This window comes from Bufo bufo, chromosome 1 (assembly GCF_905171765.1).
Source record: "Bufo bufo chromosome 1, aBufBuf1.1, whole genome shotgun sequence".
Taxonomy (NCBI): domain Eukaryota; kingdom Metazoa; phylum Chordata; class Amphibia; order Anura; family Bufonidae; genus Bufo; species Bufo bufo.
In genome coordinates, this window is record NC_053389.1 from 798,508,322 (window position 1) to 798,532,825 (window position 24,504).

The 24,504-nt window shown below is 42.9% G+C and overlaps 1 protein-coding gene across 1 annotated transcript in view; it reads right to left on the reverse strand.

Annotated features, from left to right (window-relative positions):
- LOC120986500 (venom factor-like) overlaps positions 1-24,504 on the reverse strand; it is a 174,083-nt gene that overhangs the window by 75,332 nt on the left and 74,247 nt on the right. Inside the window, exons 27-28 of the mRNA XM_040415122.1 lie at positions 14,943-15,041; positions 11,957-12,107 (exon numbers count right to left, since the gene is read on the reverse strand). Coding sequence (XP_040271056.1) covers positions 11,957-12,107; positions 14,943-15,041 — 250 coding nt within the window. The remainder of the gene's footprint in view (positions 1-11,956; positions 12,108-14,942; positions 15,042-24,504) is intronic.

Consider the following 24,504-nt stretch of genomic DNA (forward strand, 5'->3'; position numbering starts at 1 on the left):
TGCCATATTAATGTACAACTTGTACCGCAATAAATGCAACAGTTCTTCACCCTTATGGCCCCAGAATACGCCACATGACCTTTCCCCTCACAGCAATGAGTTTCCCTCACTCACAGCATCTGAGAGTGTTAACAGCCGGAAGTGTGGGATTCCTCTTCAGGTGCGCTTTTCTCCAGGGGAGATCGGGAAAAGCATCCTGTTCTATAATTAAGCCACAGCCTGTACTCGGCTTCCAGGCTCATTGTTAGTATATCCCAGTTTTGGCCACTAGGTGGCAGCACTGAACTGTGATATAGTGATTTCTATACAAACTAAGGGTCCATTCACACGTCCGCAATTTTGCTGAACAGGTGCGGACCCATTCATTTTTAATGGGGCTGGAATGTGCTGTCTGCATCCACATTTGTGGATCCGCACTTCCGAATCCGTAATTCCGTTCCGCAAAAGAATAGAACATGTCCTATTCTTGTCCGCAATTGCAGACAAGAAAAGGCATTTTCTATGGAACGCACATTGCCTGTGTCCGTGCTTTGCGGATCCGCAAAACACATACAGACGTCTGAATGGACCCTAATGGAGCAATGTAAGTTGTCGTCCACTTGGGGGACCTAACAAAAAGTAAAAAATATAAAAAAATTATTTAATTCACCCCCATTCCCCAAAATAAAAAGAAACAAAAAGAAAATAGCATTATGGGCATCGCCGCATGCGAAAATGCACATACTATTAAAATATTTAAAAAGGTTAGCCCATATGGTGAATGGCGTAACAGATACAATATTTTAAAAAATGCAGATTCATGCATTTTTCATCACTTTCTTACCCAAGAAAATTGAATAAAAAGTGATCAAGTCATGCATACCCCAAAATGAACCCCCATACATCTCCGTAGACATAACTATAAAAAAGTTATGAGGGTCAGAATATCGCTATGAAAATTAAAAAATATTTATTTTGAAGTCCTATGTATTTAAGTTTTATTTTGACTCTATTTTTAAAACATTTCTGTGGGGATTTGCACTCACAACCATCCACATTAAAGGCGAGAACCTTAACCACTGGGCTATAGAGCTTAATGCTAAGTCATTGCTGAAAAACCTCATAGAAGTTTCTCTTGTATTAAAAACCTCATAGACGTTTCTCTTGTATGACACAAGAGAAACGTCAATGAGGTTTTTCATTAATGACTTAGCACTGAGCTCTATTAGACCAGTGGTTAAGGGTTGATGTTCCTGGAGGGATACACCAAATGGAAAAGGACTTAGGAAAACTAGAGGAATGGTCAAAAATATGGCAACTAAAATTTAATGTTGATAAGTGTAAGATAATGCACCTGGGACGTAAAAATCCAAGAGCAGAATATAAAATCAGTGATACAGTCCTAACCTCAGTATCTGAGGAAAGGGATTTAAGGGTCATTATTTCAGAAGACTTAAAGGTAGGCAGACAATGTCATAGAGCAGCAGGAAATGCTAGCAGAATGCTTGGGTGTATAGGGAGAGGAATTACCAGTAGAAAGAGGGAGGTGCTCATGCCGCTCTACAGAGCACTAGTGAGACCTCATTTGGAGTATTGTGCTCAGTACTGGAGACCATATCTCCAGAAGGATATTGATACTTTGGAGAGAGTTCAGAGAAGAGCTACTAAACTGGTACATGGATTGCAGGATAAAACTTACCAGGAAAGATTAAAGGACCTTAACATGTATAGCTTGGAAGAAAGACGAGACAGAGGGGATATGATAGAAACTTTTAAATACATAAAGGGGATCAACAAGGTAAAAGAGGAGAGAATATTTAAAAGAAGAAAACTGCTACAAGAGGACATAGTTTTAAATTAGAGGGGCAAAGGTTTAAAAGCAATATCAGGAAGTATTACTTTACTGAGAGAGTAGTGGATGCATGGAATAGCCTTCCTGCAGAAGTGGTAGCTGCAAATACAGTGGAGGAGTTTAAGCATGCATGGGATAGGCATAAGGCCATTCTTCATATAAGATAGGGCCAGGGGCTATCCATAGTATTTAGTATATTGGGCAGACTGGATGGGCCAAATGGTTCTTATCTGCCGACACATTCTATGTTTCTATGTTTCTATGTTTCTATGTTCTTTTCTTTAATGTAGATGGTTGTGAGTTCGAATCCTCACTGAAAAATTTCAAAAATAGAGTCTAAATTAGACTTGTATACACAGGGTGTCCCCCAAGCATAGTGACCATGCTTGGGAATACTCCTTTCATGTTCATAACACTGACTCCATATATGGACACATATATGGAGTCAGAGCTTGGAAATTCCCCACTCTGGTGCCCTGACTGGGCATAGGGAAAGCAAGCAGGGCCCCATAGCAGCTGCATGGCCCCAGGCCCCATAGCAGCTGCATGGTCTGACTATATTGGCCACTGGGAGCAGGTATGTTAAATTTGGTGTTATTGTTCTCACACTCTCTCATACTGGTCACCAGAAGTTCAACATGGCTCCTCATGGTAAAGAGCTCTCTGAAAATCTGAAAAAAAGAATTGTTGCTCTACATAAAGATGGCCTAGGGCCTAGACTATAAGAAGATTGCTAATACCCTGAAACTGAGTTGCAGCACATTGACCAAGGCCATACAGCGGTTTAACAAGACAGTTTCCACTCAGAACAGGCCTCACTAGAAGCCTTTTGGAAATCCATTACAATGATAATCAATAAAACTTTTAACACGACAGCTAAAATTCCCCCAAACCTGATTCTATTTAGTATATTCGATATGCAAACTTCTACTATCAGGCACCCTTTAACACTACATATGTTAAACGTAGCCAAGCTGCTTATCCCTAAACTATGGAGGGAAAAAGAACCCCTTTCCATCTCAGAGTGGCTGAAGGAGATGCATACCCTACATAATTACGAGAAACTAAGATTAATTAGAGATGATAATAAGCCAAAATACCATCAAACTTGGGACGCTTGGATCAAACTTTTAGAAAAAGATGCCATAACTGAACATCTTTAATTAATCAGCTTCATCATCCTGACCCTGCACTCATAAGGTTAGATTAAACCTGACTCCCTCCCCTCCCCTGCCCCGTGGTTCCCCTGTTAAATTGTTCTCCCCCAAAGTTACTGTTCTCTTTGAGATATAGCTGGGATGACTCGACTAGGTTTGGCACACTCAGTAATTTAGAAGTTGGTTAAACTCCAAAGTATTAAGGACACTGTAGTGGTAATGTTGTCAATAAAGACTTCGGTCCTAACTTGATATTTGATTGCCTGTCAACCCAGCGTCAATGGTTATAGGTTCAATAACTTTTGAGAACTGAAAATTTTCTTTCTTACATTAATACTTGATTGTTGTACAATCCCATTGTAATACATGTCATGATATTTAATGCTATGTAGACCAATCTTATTTATGTTTATGATATAGATTTTCATTATCATTTTATTGTAAAACAGAATTACTTTTTTGAACCTTAAAAATTTGAATAAAAAAAAAGAATTTCAACAGAACAGGCCTCGCCATGGTCGACCAAAGATGTTGAGTGCACGTGCTCAGTGTCATATATAGAGGTTTTCTTTTCAAAATAGAAGCATGAGGCATTTCTGCAGATGTTAAAGGGGTTGAGTGGTCAGCCTGTCAGTGTTCAGACCATATAACGCACACTGCATCAAATTGGTCTGCATGACTTTCATCCCAGAAGGAAACCTCTTCTAAAGATGATGCACAAGAAAGCCCTCCAACAGTTTGCTGAAGACAAGGAGACTAAGGACTAGTGATGAGCGGGAGGTGCCATATTCGATTTCGCGATATTTCGCGAATATTCGAATGAATATTCGTATTATTTTCGTCGAAATCGAATATTCGTAATTATTTTATTTTTCGCGAATAATATGCGATTAAATTAATCGTACGATTTTTTATTTATATTTTTTTCCTGTATAAGGCAACGTTCCTATGACTATGGCTAGGCTAATATGTGTATTTTACGAAATTTCTTAATATTGCTCTAACTTCGTCTTTTAGAATATTCGGAATATTGCTCTAACTCCGTCTTTTAGAATGTTACGAATATTCTAAAAGACGAAGTTAGAGCAATATTAAGAAATTTCGTAAAATACACATATTAGCCTAGCCATAGTCATAGGAACTTTGCCTTATACAGGGAAAAAAAAAAATAAAATCGTACGATTAATTTAATCATACGATTATTAGCCTAGCCATAGTCATAGGAACGTTGCCTTATACAGGAAAAAAAAAAAAATCATACGATTAAATTAATCGTCTGATTTTTTTATTTTATTTTTTTTTTTAAAAATCCGAATATTCAATTTTGCGAATATTTGGAACTATATTCTAAATATTCGCGAAATCTCGAAATTGCGATATTCGAGAAAAAAATTCGAAATTCGAATATTCGCGCTCAACACTACTAAGGACATGGATTACTGGAACCATGTCCTGTGGTCTGATGAGACCAAGATAAACTTATTTGGTTCAGATGGTGTCAAGTGTGTGTGGCGGCAACCAGGTGAGGAATACAAAGACAAGTATGTCTTGCCCACAGTCAGCATGGTGGTGGAAGTGTCATGGTTTGGGGTTGCATGAGTGCTGTCGGCTGTGGAGAGCAACAGTTCATTGAGGGAACCATGAATGCCAACATGTACTGTGACATGCTGAAGAAGAAAATGATCCCCTCTCTTCGGAAACTGGGCCGCAGGACAGTATTCCAACATGATAACGACCTCAAACGCACCTCCAAGACGACCACTGCCTTGCTAAAGAAATCCAGGGTAATGGTGTTGGATTGGCCAAGCATGTCCCCAGACCAAAACCTTATTGAGCATCTCTCAGGCATCCTCAAACGGAAGGTGGAGAAGCGCAAAAACTCTAAAAGCCACCAGCTCCGCCATGTCGTCATGGAGTAGTGTAAGAGGATTTCAGTGGCAACCTGTGAAGCTCTGGTGAACTCAATGCCCAAGTGAGTTAAGGAAGTGCTGGAAAATAATGGTGGACACAAAAAATATTCACAAATTGGGCACAATTTGGCCATTTTTCACTTAGGGGTGTACTCACCTTTGTTGCCAGCGGTTTAGACATTAATGGCTGTGTGTTGTTATTTTGAGGGCACGCCAAATTGACACTGTTATACAGGCCATACACTGACTACTTAACATTGTATCAAAGTGTCAGATCTTCAGTGTTGTTCCATGAAAAGATATAATAAAATAATTACAAAAATGTGAAGGGTGTAATCATTTTTCTGAGATACTATATGTGACAGGGCTGGATCTAGCTTTGTTGGATAGAAACTGTAAGGATCTGTCAGCTCTCCTGTGTGGTGTAGTATAGAGGATCTGTCAGCTCTCCTGTGCGGTGTAGTATAGAGGATCTGTCAGCTCTCCTGTGCGGTGTAGTATAGAGGATCTGTCAGCTCTCCTGTGCGGTGTAGTATAGAGGATCTGTCAGCTCTCCTGTGTGGTGTAGTATAGAGAATCTGTCAGCTCTCCTGTGTGGTGTAGTATAGAGGATCTGTCAGCTCTCCTGTCTGGTGTAGTATAGAGGATCTGTCGGCTCTCTTGTATGGTGTAGTATAGAGGATCTGTCGGCTCTTCTGTGTGGTGTAGTATAGAGGATCTGTCGGCTCTTCTGTGTGGTGTAGTATCGAAGATCTGTCGGCTCTCTTGTGTGGTGTAGTATAGAGGATCTGTCGGCTCTCTTGTATGGTGTAGTATAGAGGATCTGTCGGCTCTCCTGTGTGGTGTAGTATAGAGGATCTGTCAGCTCTCCTGTGTGGTGTAGTATAGAGGATCTGTCAGCTCTCCTGTGTGGTGTAGTATAGAGGATCTGTCAGCTCTCCTGTGTGGTGTAGTATAGAGGATCTGTCAGCTCTCCTGTGTGGTGTAGTATAGAGGATCTGTCAGCTCTCCTGTGTGGTGTAGTATAGAGGATCTGTCAGCTCTCCTGTGTGGTGTTGTATAGAGAATCTATCAGCTCTCCTGTATGGTATATAGAGGATCTGTGAGCTCTCCAGTGTTGTGTGGTATACAGGATCTGTCGGCTCTCCTGTGTGGTGTAGTATAAAGGATCTGTTTGATCACCTGTGTAATCCTCTATACAACACAGGAGTATCTGTCCGCTCTCCTGTATGGAGTATTGTATATATGATCTGCTTGCTCTCCTGTGTGGTGTAGTATAGAGGATCTGTCAGCTCTCCTGTGTGGTGTAGTATAGAGGATCTGTCAGCTCTCCTGTGTGGTGTAGTATAGAGGATCTGTCGGCTCTCCGATGTGGTGTAGTATAGAGGATCTGTCGGCTCTCCAGTGTGGTGTAGTATAGAGGATCTGTCTGTTCTCCTGTGTGGTGTAGTATAGAGGATCTGTCAGCTCTCCTGTGTGTTTTAGTGTAGAGGATCTGTCAGCTCTCCTGTGCGGTGTAGTATAGATGATCTGTTAGCTCTCCTGTGCCGTGTAATATAGAGGATTTGTCAGTTCTCCTTTGTGGTATAGTATAGAGGATATGTCTGCTCCCCTGTGTCGTGTAGTATAGAGGATCTGTCAGCTCTCCTGTGTGGTGTGGTATAGAGGATCTGTCAGCTCTCCTGTGCGGTGTAGTATAGAGGATCTGTCAGCTCTCCTGTGTGGTGTAGTATAGAGAATCTGTCAGCTCTCCTGTGTGGTGTAGTATAGAGGATCTGTCAGCTCTCCTGTCTGGTGTAGTATAGAGGATCTGTCGGCTCTCTTGTATGGTGTAGTATAGAGGATCTGTCGGCTCTTCTGTGTGGTGTAGTATAGAGGATCTGTCGGCTCTTCTGTGTGGTGTAGTATCGAAGATCTGTCGGCTCTCTTGTGTGGTGTAGTATAGAGGATCTGTCGGCTCTCTTGTATGGTGTAGTATAGAGGATCTGTCGGCTCTCCTGTGTGGTGTAGTATAGAGGATCTGTCAGCTCTCCTGTGTGGTGTAGTATAGAGGATCTGTCAGCTCTCCTGTGTGGTGTAGTATAGAGGATCTGTCAGCTCTCCTGTGTGGTGTAGTATAGAGGATCTGTCAGCTCTCCTGTGTGGTGTAGTATAGAGGATCTGTCAGCTCTCCTGTGTGGTGTAGTATAGAGGATCTGTCAGCTCTCCTGTGTGGTGTTGTATAGAGAATCTATCAGCTCTCCTGTATGGTATATAGAGGATCTGTGAGCTCTCCAGTGTTGTGTGGTATACAGGATCTGTCGGCTCTCCTGTGTGGTGTAGTATAAAGGATCTGTTTGATCACCTGTGTAATCCTCTATACAACACAGGAGTATCTGTCCGCTCTCCTGTATGGAGTATTGTATATATGATCTGCTTGCTCTCCTGTGTGGTGTAGTATAGAGGATCTGTCAGCTCTCCTGTGTGGTGTAGTATAGAGGATCTGTCAGCTCTCCTGTGTGGTGTAGTATAGAGGATCTGTCGGCTCTCCGATGTGGTGTAGTATAGAGGATCTGTCGGCTCTCCAGTGTGGTGTAGTATAGAGGATCTGTCTGTTCTCCTGTGTGGTGTAGTATAGAGGATCTGTCAGCTCTCCTGTGTGTTTTAGTGTAGAGGATCTGTCAGCTCTCCTGTGCGGTGTAGTATAGATGATCTGTTAGCTCTCCTGTGCCGTGTAATATAGAGGATTTGTCAGTTCTCCTTTGTGGTATAGTATAGAGGATATGTCTGCTCCCCTGTGTCGTGTAGTATAGAGGATCTGTCAGCTCTCCTGTGTGGTGTAGTATACAGGATCTGTCAGCTCTCCAGTGTGGTGTAGTATAGAGGATCTGTCAGCTTTCCTGTCTGGTGTAGTATAGAGGATCTGTCAGCTCTCCTGTGTGGTGTAGTATAGAGGATCTGTCAGCTCTGCTGTGTAGTGTAGTATAGAGGATCTGTCAACTCTCCTGTATGGTGTAGTATAGAGGATTTGTCAGCTCTCCTGTGTGGTGTAGTATAGAGGATCTGTCAGCTCTCCTGTGTGGTGTAGTATAGAGGATCTGTCAGCTCTCCTGTGTGGTGTAGTATAGAGAATCTGTCAGCTCTCCTGTGTGGTGTAGTATAGAGGATCTGTCAGCTCTCCTGTGTGGTGTAGTATAGAGGATCTGTCAGCTCTCCTGTGTGGTGTAGTATAGAGGATCTGTCAGCTCTCCTGTGTGGTGTAGTATAGAGGATCTGTCGGCTCTCCTGTGTGGTGTAGTATAGAGGATCTGTCAGCTCTCCTGTGTGGTGTAGTATAGAGAATCTGTCAACTCTCCTGTGTGGTGTAGTATAGAGAATCTGTCAGCTCTCCTGTGTGGTGTAGTATAGAGGATCTGTCAGCTCTGCTGTGTGGTGTAGTATAGAGGATCTGTCAGCTCTCCTGTGTGGTGTAGTATAGAGGATCTGTCAACTCTCCTGTATGGTGTAGTATAGAGGATTTGTCAGCTCTCCTGTGCGGTGTAGTATAGAGGATCTGTCAGCTCTCCTGTGTGGTGTAGTATAGAGGATCTGTCAGCTCTCCTGTGTGGTGTAGTATAGAGGATCTGTCAACTCTCCTGTGTGGTGTAGTATAGAGAATCTGTCAGCTCTCCTGTGTGGTGTAGTATAGAGGATCTGTCAACTCTCCTGTATGGTGTAGTATAGAGGATTTGTCAGCTCTCCTGTGCGGTGTAGTATAGAGGATCTGTCAGCTCTCCTGTGTGGTGTAGTATAGAGGATCTGTCAGCTCTCCTGTGTGGTGTAGTATAGAGGATCTGTCAACTCTCCTGTATGGTGTAGTATAGAGGATTTGTCAGCTCTCCTGTGCGGTGTAGTATAGAGGATCTGTCAGCTCTCCTGTGTGGTGTAGTATAGAGGATCTGTCAGCTCTCCTGTGTGGTGTAGTATAGAGGATCTGTCAGCTCTCCTGTGTGGTGTAGTATAGAGAATCTGTCAGCTCTCCTGTGTGGTGTAGTATAGAGGATCTGTCAGCTCTCCTGTGTGGTGTAGTATAGAGGATCTGTCAGCTCTCCTGTGTGGTGTAGTATAGAGGATCTGTCAGCTCTCCTGTGTGGTGTAGTATAGAGGATCTGTCGGCTCTCCTGTGTGGTGTAGTATAGAGGATCTGTCAGCTCTCCTGTGTGGTGTAGTATAGAGGATCTGTCAGCTATCCTGTGTTGTGTAGTATAGAGGATCTGTCAGCTCTTCTGTGCGGTGTAGTATAAAGGATCTTTCGGCTCTCCTGTGTAGTGTAGTATAGATGATCTGTTAGCTCTCCTGTGCCGTGTAATATAGAGGATCTGTCAGTTCTCCTTTGTGGTATAGTATAGAGGATATGTCTGCTCCCCTGTGTCGTGTAGTATAGAGGATCTGTCAGCTCTCCTGTGTGGTGTAGTATACAGGATCTGTCAGCTCTCCAGTGTGGTGTAGTATAGAGGATCTGTCAGCTTTCCTGTCTGGTGTAGTATAGAGGATCTGTCAGCTCTCCTGTGTGGTGTAGTATAGAGGATCTGTCAGCTCTGCTGTGTGGTGTAGTATAGAGGATCTGTCAACTCTCCTGTATGGTGTAGTATAGAGGATTTGTCAGCTCTCCTGTGTGGTGTAGTATAGAGGATCTGTCAGCTCTCCTCTGTGGTGTAGTATAGAGGATCTGTCAGCTCTCCTGTGTGGTGTAGTATAGAAAATCTGTCAACTCTCCTGTGTGGTGTAGTATAGAGAATCTGTCAGCTCTCCTGTGTGGTGTAGTATAGAGGATCTGTCAACTCTCCTGTATGGTGTAGTATAGAGGATTTGTCAGCTCTCCTTTGCGGTGTAGTATAGAGGATCTGTCAGCTCTCCTGTGTGGTGTAGTATAGAGAATCTGTCAGCTCTCGTGTGTGGTGTAGTATAGAGGATCTGTCAACTCTCCTGTGTGGTGTAGTATAGAGAATCTGTCAGTTCTCCTGTGTGGTGTAGTATAGAGGATCTGTCAACTCTCCTGTGTGGTATAGTATAGAGGATCTGTCGGCTCTCCTGTGTGGTGTAGTATAGAGGATTTGTCAGCTCTCCTGTGCGGTGTAGTATAGAGGATCTGTCAGCTCTCCTGTGTGGTGTAGTATAGAGGATCTGTCAGCTCTCCTGTGTGGTGTAGTATAGAGGATCTGTCAGCTCTCCTGTGCGGTGTAGTATAGAGGATCTGTCGGCTCTGATGTGTGGTGTAGTATAGAGGATCTGTCAGCTCTCCTGTGCGGTGTAGTATAGAGGATCTGTCAGCTCTCCTGTGTGGTGTAGTATAGAGGATCTGTCAACTCTCCTGTGTGGTGTAGTATAGAGGATCTGTCAGCTCTCCTGTGTGGTGTAGTATAGAGGATCTGTCAGCTCTCCTGTGTGGTGTAGTATAGAGGATCTGCCTGCTCTCCTGTGTGGTGTAGTATAGAGGATCTGCCTGCTCTCCTGTGTGGTGTAGTATAGAGGATCTGTCAGCTCTCCTGTGTGGTGTAGTATAGAGGATCTGTCATCTCTCCTGTGTGGTGTAGTATAGAGGATCTGCCTGCTCTCCTGTGTGGTGTAGTATAGAGGATCTGTCAGCTCTCCTGTGTGGTGTAGTATAGAGGATCTGTCAGCTCTCCTGTGTGGTGTAGTATAGAGGATCTGTCAGCTCTCCTGTGTGGTTTAGTATAGAGGATCTGTCAGCTCTCCTGTGTGGTGTAGTATAGAGGATCTGTCAGCTCTCCTGTGTGGTGTAGTATAGAGGATCTGTCAGCTATCCTGTGTTGTGTAGTATAGAGGATCTGTCAGCTCTTCTGTGTGTTTTAGTGTAGAGGATCTGTCAGGATTCCTGTGTGGTGTAGTTTAGAGGATCTGTCAGCTCTCTGGTATGGTTTAGTATAAAGGATCTTTTGGCTCTCCTGTGTGGTGTAGTATAGAGGATCTGTCAGCTCTCCTGTGTGGTGTAGTACAGAGGATCTGTCAGCTCTCCTGTGTAGTGTAGTACAGAGGATCTGTCAGCTCTCCTGTGTGGTGTAGTACACAGGATCTGTCAGCTCTCCTGTGTGGTGTCAGAAACATAGTTAGACAAGCTGTTTTAGAACAATTTTGGAGGCACATTAAGGGGCACATTTATTTAGACCATTGTTTTAGACGCCGGTCTTAATAAACCTTTTAAGCTGGCGGTGGATTCGCCTGAGTTATCAAGTGGCACCAGCCTCTTAAATACTTATGTGGATCTTCTATCAGCTCTAAATGTAAAACAGCTACCGAGCTGTCTTACATCTATGACTGAAACAGGCGTTGAAAATGGTAAATTATAGGGGCTTGCGGGCCCGTCCCCTTCCCCACCCATGCCCAATTTTTTAGACCTGGAGTGAGCGGGGAGAAGTCTCAGATTGTGGCGCAACTAACCGCTGCACCGCAATCTGCACCTGAAATATGCCTAATAAATGAAGCTTAATTACCTTCACCGCCATTTGCTCACAGATATGCCTCCAGCTCTTTTTTAAATCCCGGCATTTTGCACCATTACTACCTCTTGGGGTAGACACTCCACAGTTTGATTCTGTATTTGTAAAAAAAAAAATCCTGTATTCGTCTCTTAATTACCGTTTCTTAACACAAAGATTGTCCCCTGGTCTTTTGTGTCTTTTCTTGGTATGGACCACCCAATTATGTAAAGCAGAGCCTCTCTAAGGCGTCCAGCGTAATACTATTCTGGCTAAGGCCTGTTTTGCACCACATATGAAGGAAGACATCTGTGATTCACAGCCAGCAGTTCTTTTTCTATTTTGTGCACTTACATATTCTGCACCGCTTCACAGACATTATCATCACTCACTGTCCCAAGTGAGGAGGTCTCTTTTTAATTTCCTGTCGTCATGTGAGGAAATCCACACAATCATAAGAAGAACATACAAACTCAAAGCTGATGTTTCTCTTGGTCAGATTACAACCTACAACCGCTATAATGTTAAACACTGAGACCACCATGCTGGCCAGTTCTCCGACTGCAGGCAACCCTCTAACCACCTACCGTACATAAACCTCACCTTTTGCTACAGACAGAAGCTTCTGTGGGTCCTTTAGTCTGCCAGCCAAAGCAAGTGCATATGATGTGATTGCAACTGAATGTGGTTTCTTCAGTTTTTTATAGTGTTCCTCTATGAAGTTCACAGCTTTATTAATGCTGACATGCAGATTCTTAAAGGAAGGAGAGATACTTTAGCAAACATTTGGAAAATATCTGGTATCAAAAGCAGTGACAGTTATTAACATCTTATGTCTCTTAAAAGGTTTATCAAATACAGAAGCACTGTCATAACATTGTAATATAGTGACTTCTACTAGATAAGGGTTAAGGAAAGAAAGTAACAAGCATTAAGCAAATCTATAGGCTCCCGTTATAGCGACAAAGACCAATAGAGCCTTTTGGCCTCCCTGGGTGGTATATCTCTTGGGAACCTTCTTTTTCACTATATTAACTAGTGACAGACTGTGCTGTTCCATGCCGGGCATTCCAGTGAGCTTACAAAATCCATCCTTACCTAGTCAAAATGTCTATTGTAGCCTTCATTATGCCACAAGTCTTAAAGGAGCTACTACACAGAAAACTGTAGCATTGGGATACAGCTCCTGCTCAGATGGGGTCGTATGCGCCACTGCAGCCAATGACTGAGTTTCAGATTCAGTTGTTTCATGTCCACATGTACATCACTGCTTGACCATGTGCTGCTTGGGGACACATGAAGGCAGGGGGGCCAGTCATTGGCTGCAGCCGTAGATACATAACCTTGTCTACGCAGGAAGTTGAGAGACTGGACCACAAATCCAGTGAACACAGCCTAGGAGCCTGAGAGTCGCAACCCAATGGCAGGGACCAGGTGAGTATGGATTTCTCCACAGTTCCCAATGCCTGGGGTTAGATAAAAAAAAAAAAAAATTATATATATATATATATATATATATATATATATATATATATATATATATATCTACAACCTGGACAACCTTTATAAGATAATCTACCTGTACACAGCAGTGCTCAACAAAGTCTTTGTTAAAGTGTAGCTAGGCTAAAGATCTAAATTCTACCTTCCCTTTAAGAATGACTCGCCAAAATTTGCAGATACTACAGAACATGACTCTTCACAGTTTAAAACTGGTTGTCTGGTCTGACTGTTTACTTTTTTTATTCCTTTTCCAGAACATGATTATGGAGGGTTGTCTGCTTTTAACAGAATTCAGGGATCAGCATGACTGCAGCTACATGGACTGGAGACGTTCATTGTCTTCTATGGGGGAGTGTTGTGGGCATGCTCAGCGACCTGTACAGAGGTCACTGTCCACCAAAGGTAAAATGTGAACCATGAGTATCAACTATTCAGACAGGTTTGATCCTACATTACACATATACTCTTCTGGGTGCTATTTATCATTAGGGAGACTAAAAAATGTGCATGAATATTGTATGCCAGGTGACACTGCTCTTGATTTCTAGGAAGAATATATGTAAATTTGCATATATTAATTCTTTCCGGCAGTAGATAGGATGTAACCTCTTCATTTTTGTCAAGCATGCCAATTTGCATACCTTTGGGTTCCTGGGAAAGATATTCAAATTAGCTTTACTTCCAAAACAGAAAAGAATGCTAATCAAAAAGCTCTTGAAAATAAGTTTAACAAACTAGATTGAAACAATATCATTTTCTGATGGCACATTCCCTTTTTTGGGGCTTCTGCATCCTCCAATATGGAGCACAAGGAAATTTATCTGTCAACTTTACATGTGGCTATTCCACACATCACCCCTGGTAATACGTTGGTCAGGAAGCTAGAGTACAGAGATCCAAATTTTCCTAATGCTTCAGATTGTGTAGTTCTTAGCACACCTGATTTCATAGTCCCTCTGTAACACAGTTCCCTCCATTGCAGATATGCAATTAGACCTTTGTCTTTTCCACTTGCTGACCCAGTGGAATTTTGGACTTACCAATGAAGGAGTTTTCCAGTAGTTAGATATGGTCCAACACCCAGCACCCCCACCAATTAACTGTTTTGCGCAGCTGTCAATGTAAAAATCTATACAGAGGATGCCACTAGCAGGCGGAATGTTTCATCCATTGTGTAATGGTCATGTTGGGGTACTGCAGCTCAGCTTCCATTCAAGTAAATGAGAAATGTGCTGCAGTACACTGGCAACAGCAACTCTGAATGGCAAAGTGGAACTTTAGTGTAAAACAATGGTGGAAATCATGCTACAGGAGGACAACGAATAAAGGTCTGGTGTGCCAAGAGATCGCCAACCTCCTGGCTGTAGAGAATTACTTCCTTTGAGAGAGGTAGAGAGAAAAACAGGACCCGTGAAGTCTAGGGCTTTAGATTGTACCACTGAGCACCATTAAAGAGTCCCTGCCCTGCACCTCATAGAAAGAGTCATCCAAAGGTCTTCCTTCTGTTGCTGACCAGACTTGTCTATAAAGTATCTTAGGGAATTCTAAAGGTCAAATAGGATTATGGTTATCATGTGGGACTTGCTGCTTTAGAATCCATCTCCTTTATTCTGTGTCCCTGGTAAAACGGTCTACAAGTACATCTGCTAAGAATGTGACAAAAAATATCAATGAGTCACTGCTAGGATGTACAGAGATAGAGGCGCTGATAACTAAGGTTTGCAGCACCCTAATGGTTGAAAAGCATAACTTCTGAAAATGCTGTAGTTACTGGTTGCACGCCACGTGATCCATGTAGATGCCTATAAGGTAATGGTGGTATGACCAAGAAAGAACCTCTGTAACATCTGGTCAATGGGGTCCTCCCTCAGGAGTTGATGTCCTCAGCCTTAGATCTGTTCTGACTGAAACATCGGAGTTTCACCGTTACCAAATACAATTTTGAAAATTGCAACTGTGTCTGCTCTTACTCCGTCTACATATTACGTATGAGTAGAGAGTGTCCACCGTCCGACCACTGTGCCAGTGAAACAACTCCCTACAGGTCATGTTGTTAGTTAATAAGTTCTTTCTACAAGTCACTTACATTGACAGAACTGGCGCAGAGTTTCTGACTTTCCGAAAGACTAATAACAACAAAAGCCGTCACAGCAACATCAGCATCTGTCGAACCCGCGAGACCACCCTGAGAAAGAGAAAAAAATATTTTTAGTAGGCAACATCATCGCTGAATCTTTACAGTTTCTTAAGCTTTGCTGAAGCCTGTGTTGCCTGACCACCACAAGATGCCACTCAACAAACCCCAACGCAAGTCACTTAGAGAGAGTTCAGATCTCCGTTTCATTTTCCGTTCTTCTAATCCGTCAGAAGAACAGAACAGAAGAAAAAAAACAGGATTCTGTAAAAAAAAACAGACCCTGTGTATCAGTTTATGCACAGGATCCATTTTTTACAGGATTTTGTAAAAAAAAAAAGTGATCCTGTTGCAAGTTGTTATCCGTTTAAGCCATTTCCATCAGAGATCCGTTTTTTAAGACAGGAAAAAAAAAAGTCAGACGGAAATGGCTCAAACAGATGACAAATCTGCAATAGGACCGGTTGTTTCACAGAATCCTGTTTTTTTCTGTTCTTCTGATGGATCAAAAAAGAAAAGAGGAAGAAAAGGAAGAACAAAAAAGGATATATACAGTACAGACCAAAAGTTTGGATACACCTTCTCATTCAAAGAGTTTTCTTTATTTTCATGACTATGAAGGCATCAAAACTATGAATTAACACATGTGGAATTATATACATAACAAACAAGTGTGAAACAACTGAAAATATGTAATATTCTAGGTTCTTCAAAGTAGCCACCTTTTGCTGTGATTGCTGCTTTGCACACTCTTGGCATTCTCTAGATGAGCTTCAAGAGGTAGTCCCCTGAAATGGTCTTCCAACAGTCTTGAAGGAGTTCCCAGAGATGATTAGCACTTGTTGGCCCTTTTGCCCTCACTCTGCAGTCCAGCTCACCCCAAAGCATCTCGATTGGGTTCAGGTCCGGTGACTGTGGAGGCCAGGTCATCTGGCGCAGCACCCCATCACTCTCCTTCATGGTCAAATAGCCCTTACTTTCAAAGTTTTCCTAATTTTTCGGCTGACTGACTGACCTTCATTTTTTAAAGTAATGATGGCCACTCGTTTTTATTTACTTAGCTGCTTTTTTCTTGCCATAATACAAATTCTAACAGTCTATTCAGTAGGACTATCAGCTGTGTATCCACCTGACTTCTCCTCAACGCAACTGATGGTCCCAACCCCATTTATAAGGCAATAAATCCCACTTATTAAACCTGACAGGGCACACCTGTGAAGTGAAAGGCATTTCAGGGGACTACCTCTTGAAGCTCATCAAGAGAATGCCAAGAGTGTGCAAAGCAGTAATCAAAGCAAAAAGTGGCTACTTTGAAGAACCTAGAATATGACATATTTTCAGTTGTTTCACACTTGTTTGTTATGTATATAATTCCACATGTGTTAATTCATAGTTTTGATGCCTTCAGTGTGAATCTACAATTTTCATAGTCATGAAAATAAAGAAAACTCTTTGAATGAGGTGTGTCCAAACTTTTGGTCTGTACTGTATATATATATATATATATATCACTCCCCTTCTCCAAATTTCAAATAAAAATGAACAATAAATAAAAAATCATAGGCACCACCATGTCCAAAAGTGCCCCTACTATTAACCCTTTGAGGACACAACTATTTTTCACCTTAAGGACCAGGTCATTTTTTGCAAATCTGACGTGTCACTTTATGTGGTAATAATTTTGAAATGCCTTTGCTTATCCAAGCCATTCTGAGATAGTTTTTTAATGACACATTGTACTTCATGACATTGGTAAATTTGAGTAGATATGGATAAAAACATTTTTTTTTGAACATTAGAAGAATTTGAATGCTAGAATCAATTATTAAAATGTTTAAGAAAATTTCCAAAACCCACTTTTTTAAGGACCAGTTCAGTTATGAAGTCACTTTGTGGGGCATACATTGTAAAAACCACCCATAAATGACCATTTTAGAAACTACATTCCCTTAAGTTATTCAAAGCTGATTTTACAAACTTTGTTAACCCTTTAGGTGTTCCACAAGAGTAAAAGGAAAAAGGATAAGAATTTTTTTCTTGTCAGGTTTTCCATTTTAATAAATTTTTTAGGCTGTAACACATCAAGGATTAATGGGCAAACAAAACTCAATACTTACAGGTGAAACTCGAAAAATTTGAATATCATGCAAAAGTCCATTTATTTCAGTAATGCAAATTTAAAGGAAGCTTAAAATTTGAATTTTGTGAAAAGGTTCAATATTCTAGTTTCAAAGTGTCAGACTCTAGTCGGCTAATTAATCCATACCCCCTGAGCAAAAGGTACTTCAAAATTGTGACTTTGGGGTTTCATAAGCTATAAGCCATAATCATACAAATAATAACAAATAAAGGCTTGAACTATCTCGCTTTGCATGTAATGAGTCTATCTCATTTGTTAGTTTCACCTTTGCATTACTGAAATAAATGAACTTTGCGCGATATTCTAATTTTTCGAGTTTCACCTGTATTACCCTGATTCTGCAGTTTACAGAAAAACCCCATATGTGGTCGTAATTTGCTGTATGGGTGCACAGCAGGGCGCAGAAGGAAAGAAGCACCATAGGGTTTCTGGAGGGCAGATTTTGCTGAACTGGTTTTTAGGAACCATTTCACATTTTAACTCCTTAAGGACTCGGCCCTATTTCACCTTACGGACTTGCCCATTTTTTGCAAATCTGGCCAGTGTCACTTTAAGTGCTGACAACTTTAAAACGCTTTGACTTATCCAAACCATTCTGAGACTGTTTTTTCATCAGATATTGTACTTCACGACACTGGTAAAATGAAGTAAAAAAAAATCATTTTTATTTATAAAAAAATACCAAATTTACCAAAAATTTGTAAAAAATTGCAAGTTTCCAAGTTTCTACTTCTATAATACATAGTAATACCTCCAAAAATAGTTATTACTTTACATTCCCCATATGTCTACTTTATGTTTGGATAATTTTGGGAATGATTTTTTTTTTGGGGGATGTTACAAGGCTTAGAAGTTTAGAAGCAAATCTTGAAATTTTTCAGAAATTTTCAAAAACCCAATTTTTAGGGACCAGTTCAGGTCTGAAGTCACTTTGCGAGGCTTATATAATAGAAACCACCCAAAAATGACCCCATTCTATAAACTACACCCCTCAAGGTATTCAAAACAGATTTTTACAAACTATGTTAACTCTTTAGGTGTTCCACAAGAATTAATGGAATATAGTGATACAATTTCAAAATTTCACTTTTTTGGCAGATTTTCCATTTTAATAATTTTTTCCAGTTACAAAGCAAGGGTTAACAGCCAAACCAAACTCAATATTTATGGCCCTGATTCTGTAGTTTACAGAAACACCCCATATGTGGTCGTAAACTACTGTACGGGCACACAGCAGGGCGCAGAAGGAAAGGAATGCCATACGGTTTTTGGAAGGCAGATTTTGCTGGACAGTTTTTTTTGACACCATGTCCCATTTGAAGCCCCCCCTGATGCACCCCTAGAGTAGAAACTCCCAAAAAGTGGCCCATTTTAGAAACTACGGGATAGGGTGGCAGTATTGTTTGTACTAGTTTAGGGTACATATGATTTTTGGTTGCTCTATATTACACTTTTTGTGAGGCAAGATAACAAGAAATAGCTGTTTTGGCACCGTTTTTATTTTTTGATATTTACAACATTCATCTGACAGGTTAGACCATGTGATATTTTTATAGACCAGGTTGCAATTTTTTGGGGCGAAAACTTTATTTTTTAAACTTTTTTTTTTCACTTTATTTTTTGTCCCACTTTGGGATTTGAACTTTTGGGGGTCTAATCCTTTAAAATTGATTCCAAAACTTCTGTATTGGAATGCATTGGCTGTATGAGTAATACTGTGTGTATTACTGATACAGCTTCCGGCCTGTGAGATCCAGGGGGCTGGATCTCACAGGCTCTTCACCGGAAGGCAGCGCGATGCCTCAGGAAGGCATCGCGCTGCCTTCCATGCCATCGGGTCCCCCCACAGCCCCATGGGGACCCTATGGCACCGCCGACCACCGCCGCCGCACCAGGTAAAGGCCAAAAACCGCAGGTCTGAATTGTCACGGGACCCCCCCGCACATTTTGCCGTGGTGCCAATGATTTGAGCAGGCACCGTGTTCCTATCACCGCCCGCCGGGCGGCGGTGATCGGAACTATAGATGACGTACCGGTAAGTCATGGGTCCTTAAGGACTCGGGAACCATGCCGTACCGGTACGCCATGGGTCCCTAAGGAGTTAAGCCCCCTAATGCACCCCTACCTTAGAAACTCCCAAAAAGTAACCCCATTTTGGGCTCCTTTTTTGCGGGAAGAGTTGACATTTTTATTAGTACCATTTTTGAGTAAATATGATTTTTTGATCATTCTATATTACACTGTGACAAGGTCATCAAAAAATTGGTTGTTTTGGCACAGTTTTTATACAGCATTCAGCTTGGGGGGTAGATCATGTGATATTTTTATAGAGAAGGTCGTTACAGATGTATAGATACCTAAGGTATCATATGCACTCCAAATAAAATCTATAAAAAATTAGAGATGTCCCAAACATAAAATTTTCCGTTCGTGAACGGCAAACACGAATTTCCGCAAATGTTCGCAAACCGGCGAACCGGGCAAGCTGCCATAGACTTCAATAGGCAGGCGATTTTTAAAGCCCACAGGGACTCTCTGACCACAATAGTGATGGAAAAGTTGTTTCAAGGGGACTAACACCTGGACTGTGGCATGCCGGAGGGGGATCCATGGCAAAACTCCCATGGAAAATTACATAGTTGACGCAGAGTCTGGTTTTAATCCATAAAGGGCATAAATCACCTAACATTCCTAAATTGTTTGGAATAACGTGCTTTAAAACATCCAGTGTGTGTATCGATTAGGTATGATGTTGTATCGATCAGGTAGTGTAAGGGTTACGCCCAGGGCCGGATTAAGAACATCATGGGCCTGGTGCTGAGGATTTTGCTGGGCCTGTTTATGGAACTGCACTCAGTGTCTTAATTACATATATATTTTATCGATACCAATAAAGTATTTTGTTCCTGCAACTACCCCTTCATTTGGCGTCTATCTTGGCAACATAGAGGGGGACCACGGGAGGGGGACCCTGAGGGTGTGGCACCCTCAGGGCACTATAGTGTCAGGAAAACCGCTTTGTTTTCCTGACACTATAGTGATCATTTAACATGACTATGAAGATTACTGTTTTCTAGCTGCTGTGGACTGTGGACAATAGTGGTAATTTTCATAGAGCTGTGTTATGATTTATGGACACAGCACTCAGCATGCTTAGCCAGTCAGATAGAAGGATGGCTAAGCATGCTGAGAGCTGTGTCTAAATAACATAACACATTAAAGGGATTCTGTCACCAGGTTTCACCCCTGTCAGCTAAACATATGCTGATGTTCAGGGCGTCTTCACGATTCCTAATGTGGGCTTATAAATGTCATCTGTGGGCTTATTTAGCTAAAAAACAGCTTTTACTAACCTGTCAGTCAAACAAATAAGGTGCCCAAGGGGATGTTAATGGATGCAAGGTGTCGGCCGCACCCGCCGCCGTTCGTGCCCAGCGCCGCCTTTCCGGACTTCTGCGCCGCCTCCTAATCCTCTGTGCTGCCTCTCGCTCTCCCTCCCTCCCCCTCCTCCTGCTGTAAGATCTCGCACATACAGGGGTTGAGCGAAGTGCCGGCACATGCGCACTTCGCTGTAAGAAGCCAAATGGAGAAGTCTGCACGGGCGCATCAGGCAGAGCCCTGTGCGCAAGCGCGAGATCTTAAAGCAGAAGGAGGGGGGAGGGAGGGAGGGAAAGCGAGAGGCAGCACAGAGGATTAGGAGGCAGTGCAGAAGTCCGGAAAGGCGGCGCTGGGCACGAACGGCGGTGGGTGCGGTGGGCATCTTGCACCCATTAACATCCCCTTGGGCACCTTATTTGTTTGACTGACAGGTTAGTAATAGCTGTTTTTTTAGCTAAATAAGCCCACAGATGACATTTATAAGCCCACATTAGGAATCGTGAAGACGCCCTGAACATCAGCATATGTTTAGCTGACAGGGGTGAAACCTGGTGACAGAATCCCTTTAAAGAAATTACTGTTTCTAGCTGCTGTGGACTGTGGACTGTGGACTAGCAGCTAGAAACAGTAATTTCTTTATGTGTTATGTTATAGAGACTGAGCTCTCAGCATGCTTAGCCGGTAAGTAATTTTCATAGTGCTGTTCTGATTTATAGACACAGCTCTCAGCATGCTTAGCCTTCTATCTGGCTGTGCTTCTTGAGAGTCACAGTCCACAGGCTCAGAATCAGCCAGATAGAAGGCTGGCTAAGCATGCTGAGAGCTGTGTCCATAAATCATAACAGCACTATGATTGCCCTCCCTTCCAACTGGATGAGTTTATCTGATACCTGCTCCAGAAGCTCCTGCTGTCTCGCGGGCTGGTGTGGCTGAGCGCTGTGGGCCGTGTGCTGGTCGAAACTGCTGAGCAGGTTGTACACAGCGCAGCATGCAGGAGGGATAACTGCGGGGGCACTGAGGTCATATCCGGCGGGCCGCGGCATTACAGGAACAGCACCAGCTGCTCTGACGTCCTGCCGCCGGATATCCTGTGATGTATATCCGGCGGCAGGACGTCAGAGCAGCTGGTGCCGGATATGACCTCAGTAGTGATAGGAAGTTCGGATCTTTCAGATGAATCGGTTCATGAATCGGATCTTGGGTTCACTTGCTGAGTCACTGACTGCTGAGCTGACTCGCAAGTGAACCGAAGACTCTAGGTGCCGGTGCGCATGCGCAGATGCTATCCATTCGATTCACTTGCTGCTGCTGACTCAGTCGGCTCTTCAGCTCTCCAATGAGTGAGTCAGGATCAGGAAGAGTGATTGATTATAGTGATAGTGAAGGGAAGCTGAGGCTGACGCCGGACAGGAGGACTCAGGAGCTGTCACTGTGGTGTGCATTGTTGTCTGTTGTGCATTGTTACCCACAGTGACCGCAGTCTGACACTGACAGTAGTACTACCAACCAAGTGAAGTGAAATGTGAATGCACAGGGAAAACTATGTGCTGAACTGATAACAGTATTACAGTAACACAGTCACTGGCTGATAATAAAACAGTCCCCACTTAACGGAATCCATAAAGGAGATGTGAACCCACCCTTAGTTATATAGCTACTGAATGAGATGCCTTTAACATATAGATCTCCTGAGAAGCCAATTTGATCCTAAAGGGTTAATTCAACCTGTAATCTAAACTCTGTGTCATCTGTCACTTCTCTTATCTCTCTGCTCCTGTCAAAGGCGTACATAGAAATCACTGGGCCCCATAGCAAGAATCTAAATTGGGCCCCTATTCCCCTTTTATAGCCCCTCCCACTACCCATTCCAGGCCTCTCTCTTTGTTCCATGAACTATGTTCGCTGCTGTTTTATAATTTATGCCATCAGGGCCGGATTGGGATTACAAAACAGTCATAATAGATACAGTGTGTACAGATGTATAGTGTATACAGCAGTGTACTGATATGTGAGGAACGTGGTATAATAGATGCAGTGTGTACAGGTATATAGTATATACAGCAGTGTACTGATATGTGAGGAACGTGGTATAATAGATGCAGTGTGTACAGATATATAGTATATACAGCAGTGTACTGATATGTGAGGAACGTGGTATAATATATGCAGTGTGTTCAGGTATATAGTATATACAGCAGTGTACTGATCTATGAGGTATAAATTACAGCTCGTACCTCACATATCAATCCAATACTGTATATACAATATACCTGTACACACTGCATATATTATACCTTGTACCTCACATATCAGTACACTGCAATATATATTATATATCTGTACATATTGCATCTATAATACTGTTTAATATATGCAGTGTGTGTGTGTGTGTGTGTGTGTGTATATATATATATATGTGAGGCATACAAGGTATAATACTGTAGATGCAGTATTTATAGAAATATGTGGTCAGTTATACATTATAGTCACTGTGTGTGTGAGGTACATGAGGTAGTGGTCACTGTACCTGTCTGAAGTATTATACATGAGTGAGCAATGAGTAAAAACAGGGCATGGGGGGGGGGGGGGGGTAAATGATGAAAAGTGGAGGACCTCCTCTTACCACTCCATTCCAGTCTGTATGGATCAATGCAGAGCTGCTTGTGAACTTCTAATACTTGCTGTTAGGGGTTGAAGGACCTGTGATGATGTCATCACAGGTCCTGGCAGATGTACCTTTCAAACCTAGGAACTACACCATTTTTGGTGCAGTTCCTTTGCTAGATTCTGCAGGACCTGTGATTCTGAAGATGATGTCATCACAGGTCCTGGCAGATGCACTGTTCTAACCTGGGAACTACACTTTACACTGTGCAGTTCCCTTACAGGACCTGTGATGACTCCCTGTACTACTCAGACGACTCAGAGCTGCTAGTGCTTGCCTTGCCTCAGCTCTGATTGGTTGGTGGGCGGGGAGGGGAGGGGCTGGCAGAAGCAGCTTCCACTCTAGGATCATATTACGCTCCTCCCGAGTCCCTCCCTCAGGCTCCTGCTGCCAGCGTGAGGTGAGCGTCTCTGCAGTGTCTGTGTGCTGTGTGACGCTGTGTACAACAGAGGACTTTTAACCCTCCCGACGGCCTTTTGGCTGGCAGATGGGCCTATTTTATGGTAGGGGCCTGGAGCTGCAGCTCCATCAGCCCCTACGTTAATCCGGCCCTGGTTACGCCCGCTTCACAGTGACAGACCAAACTCCCCGTTTAACACACCGCAAACAACCGCAAACAGTCCATTTGCACAACCGCAAATTTCCCATTTGCACAAGGTTGGATACCAAGCTAGCCATATCCCGTTCCTTGTCCTCACTGACGTCATTGAAGGTCTCTTCCTCCACCCAGCCACGTACAACACCAAGGGTCCCCGAAAGGTGACAACAAGCCCCCTGGGATGCCTGCTGTGGTTGGTCTTCCACCTCCTCAAAGCCACCTTCCTCCTCTGACTCCTCTTCTTCAGACTACTCTCTCTGCGTTGCCGCAGGTCCAGCAATCGACGACGACAAGGCTGCTTCTGGTGGTGATGGTGACCACAACTCTTCCTCTTCATGCTCATCTACGGACTGATCCCACACTCTTCGCAGGGCACGCTCCAAAAAAAACCGCATGGGATCAGGTCGATGATGTTGCCTTGGGTTTGACTGACCAGGTTTGTCACCTCCGCAAAAGGACGCATGAGCCTACAGCCATTGTGCATGAGCGTTCAGTAACGCGGCCAAAAAATACCCAGCTCCGCAGAGGCTGTCCTCTTTTTTTTAAATTAAAAAAATCTGTTCTTACCAGTTTAATTTCTGCTTTGTCCCCTATCAGGGGCCTGTGTATGGAATAGATTTTAGGAACCAGGAGATGGAAAAAGATGGTTGGTCAGTCCTCTTACTTCCAATTTGGGGCACTGCGCGTGCGCCATGCAATGTACTGTGCCACCCGATATGAGTGGTGTGTTAAG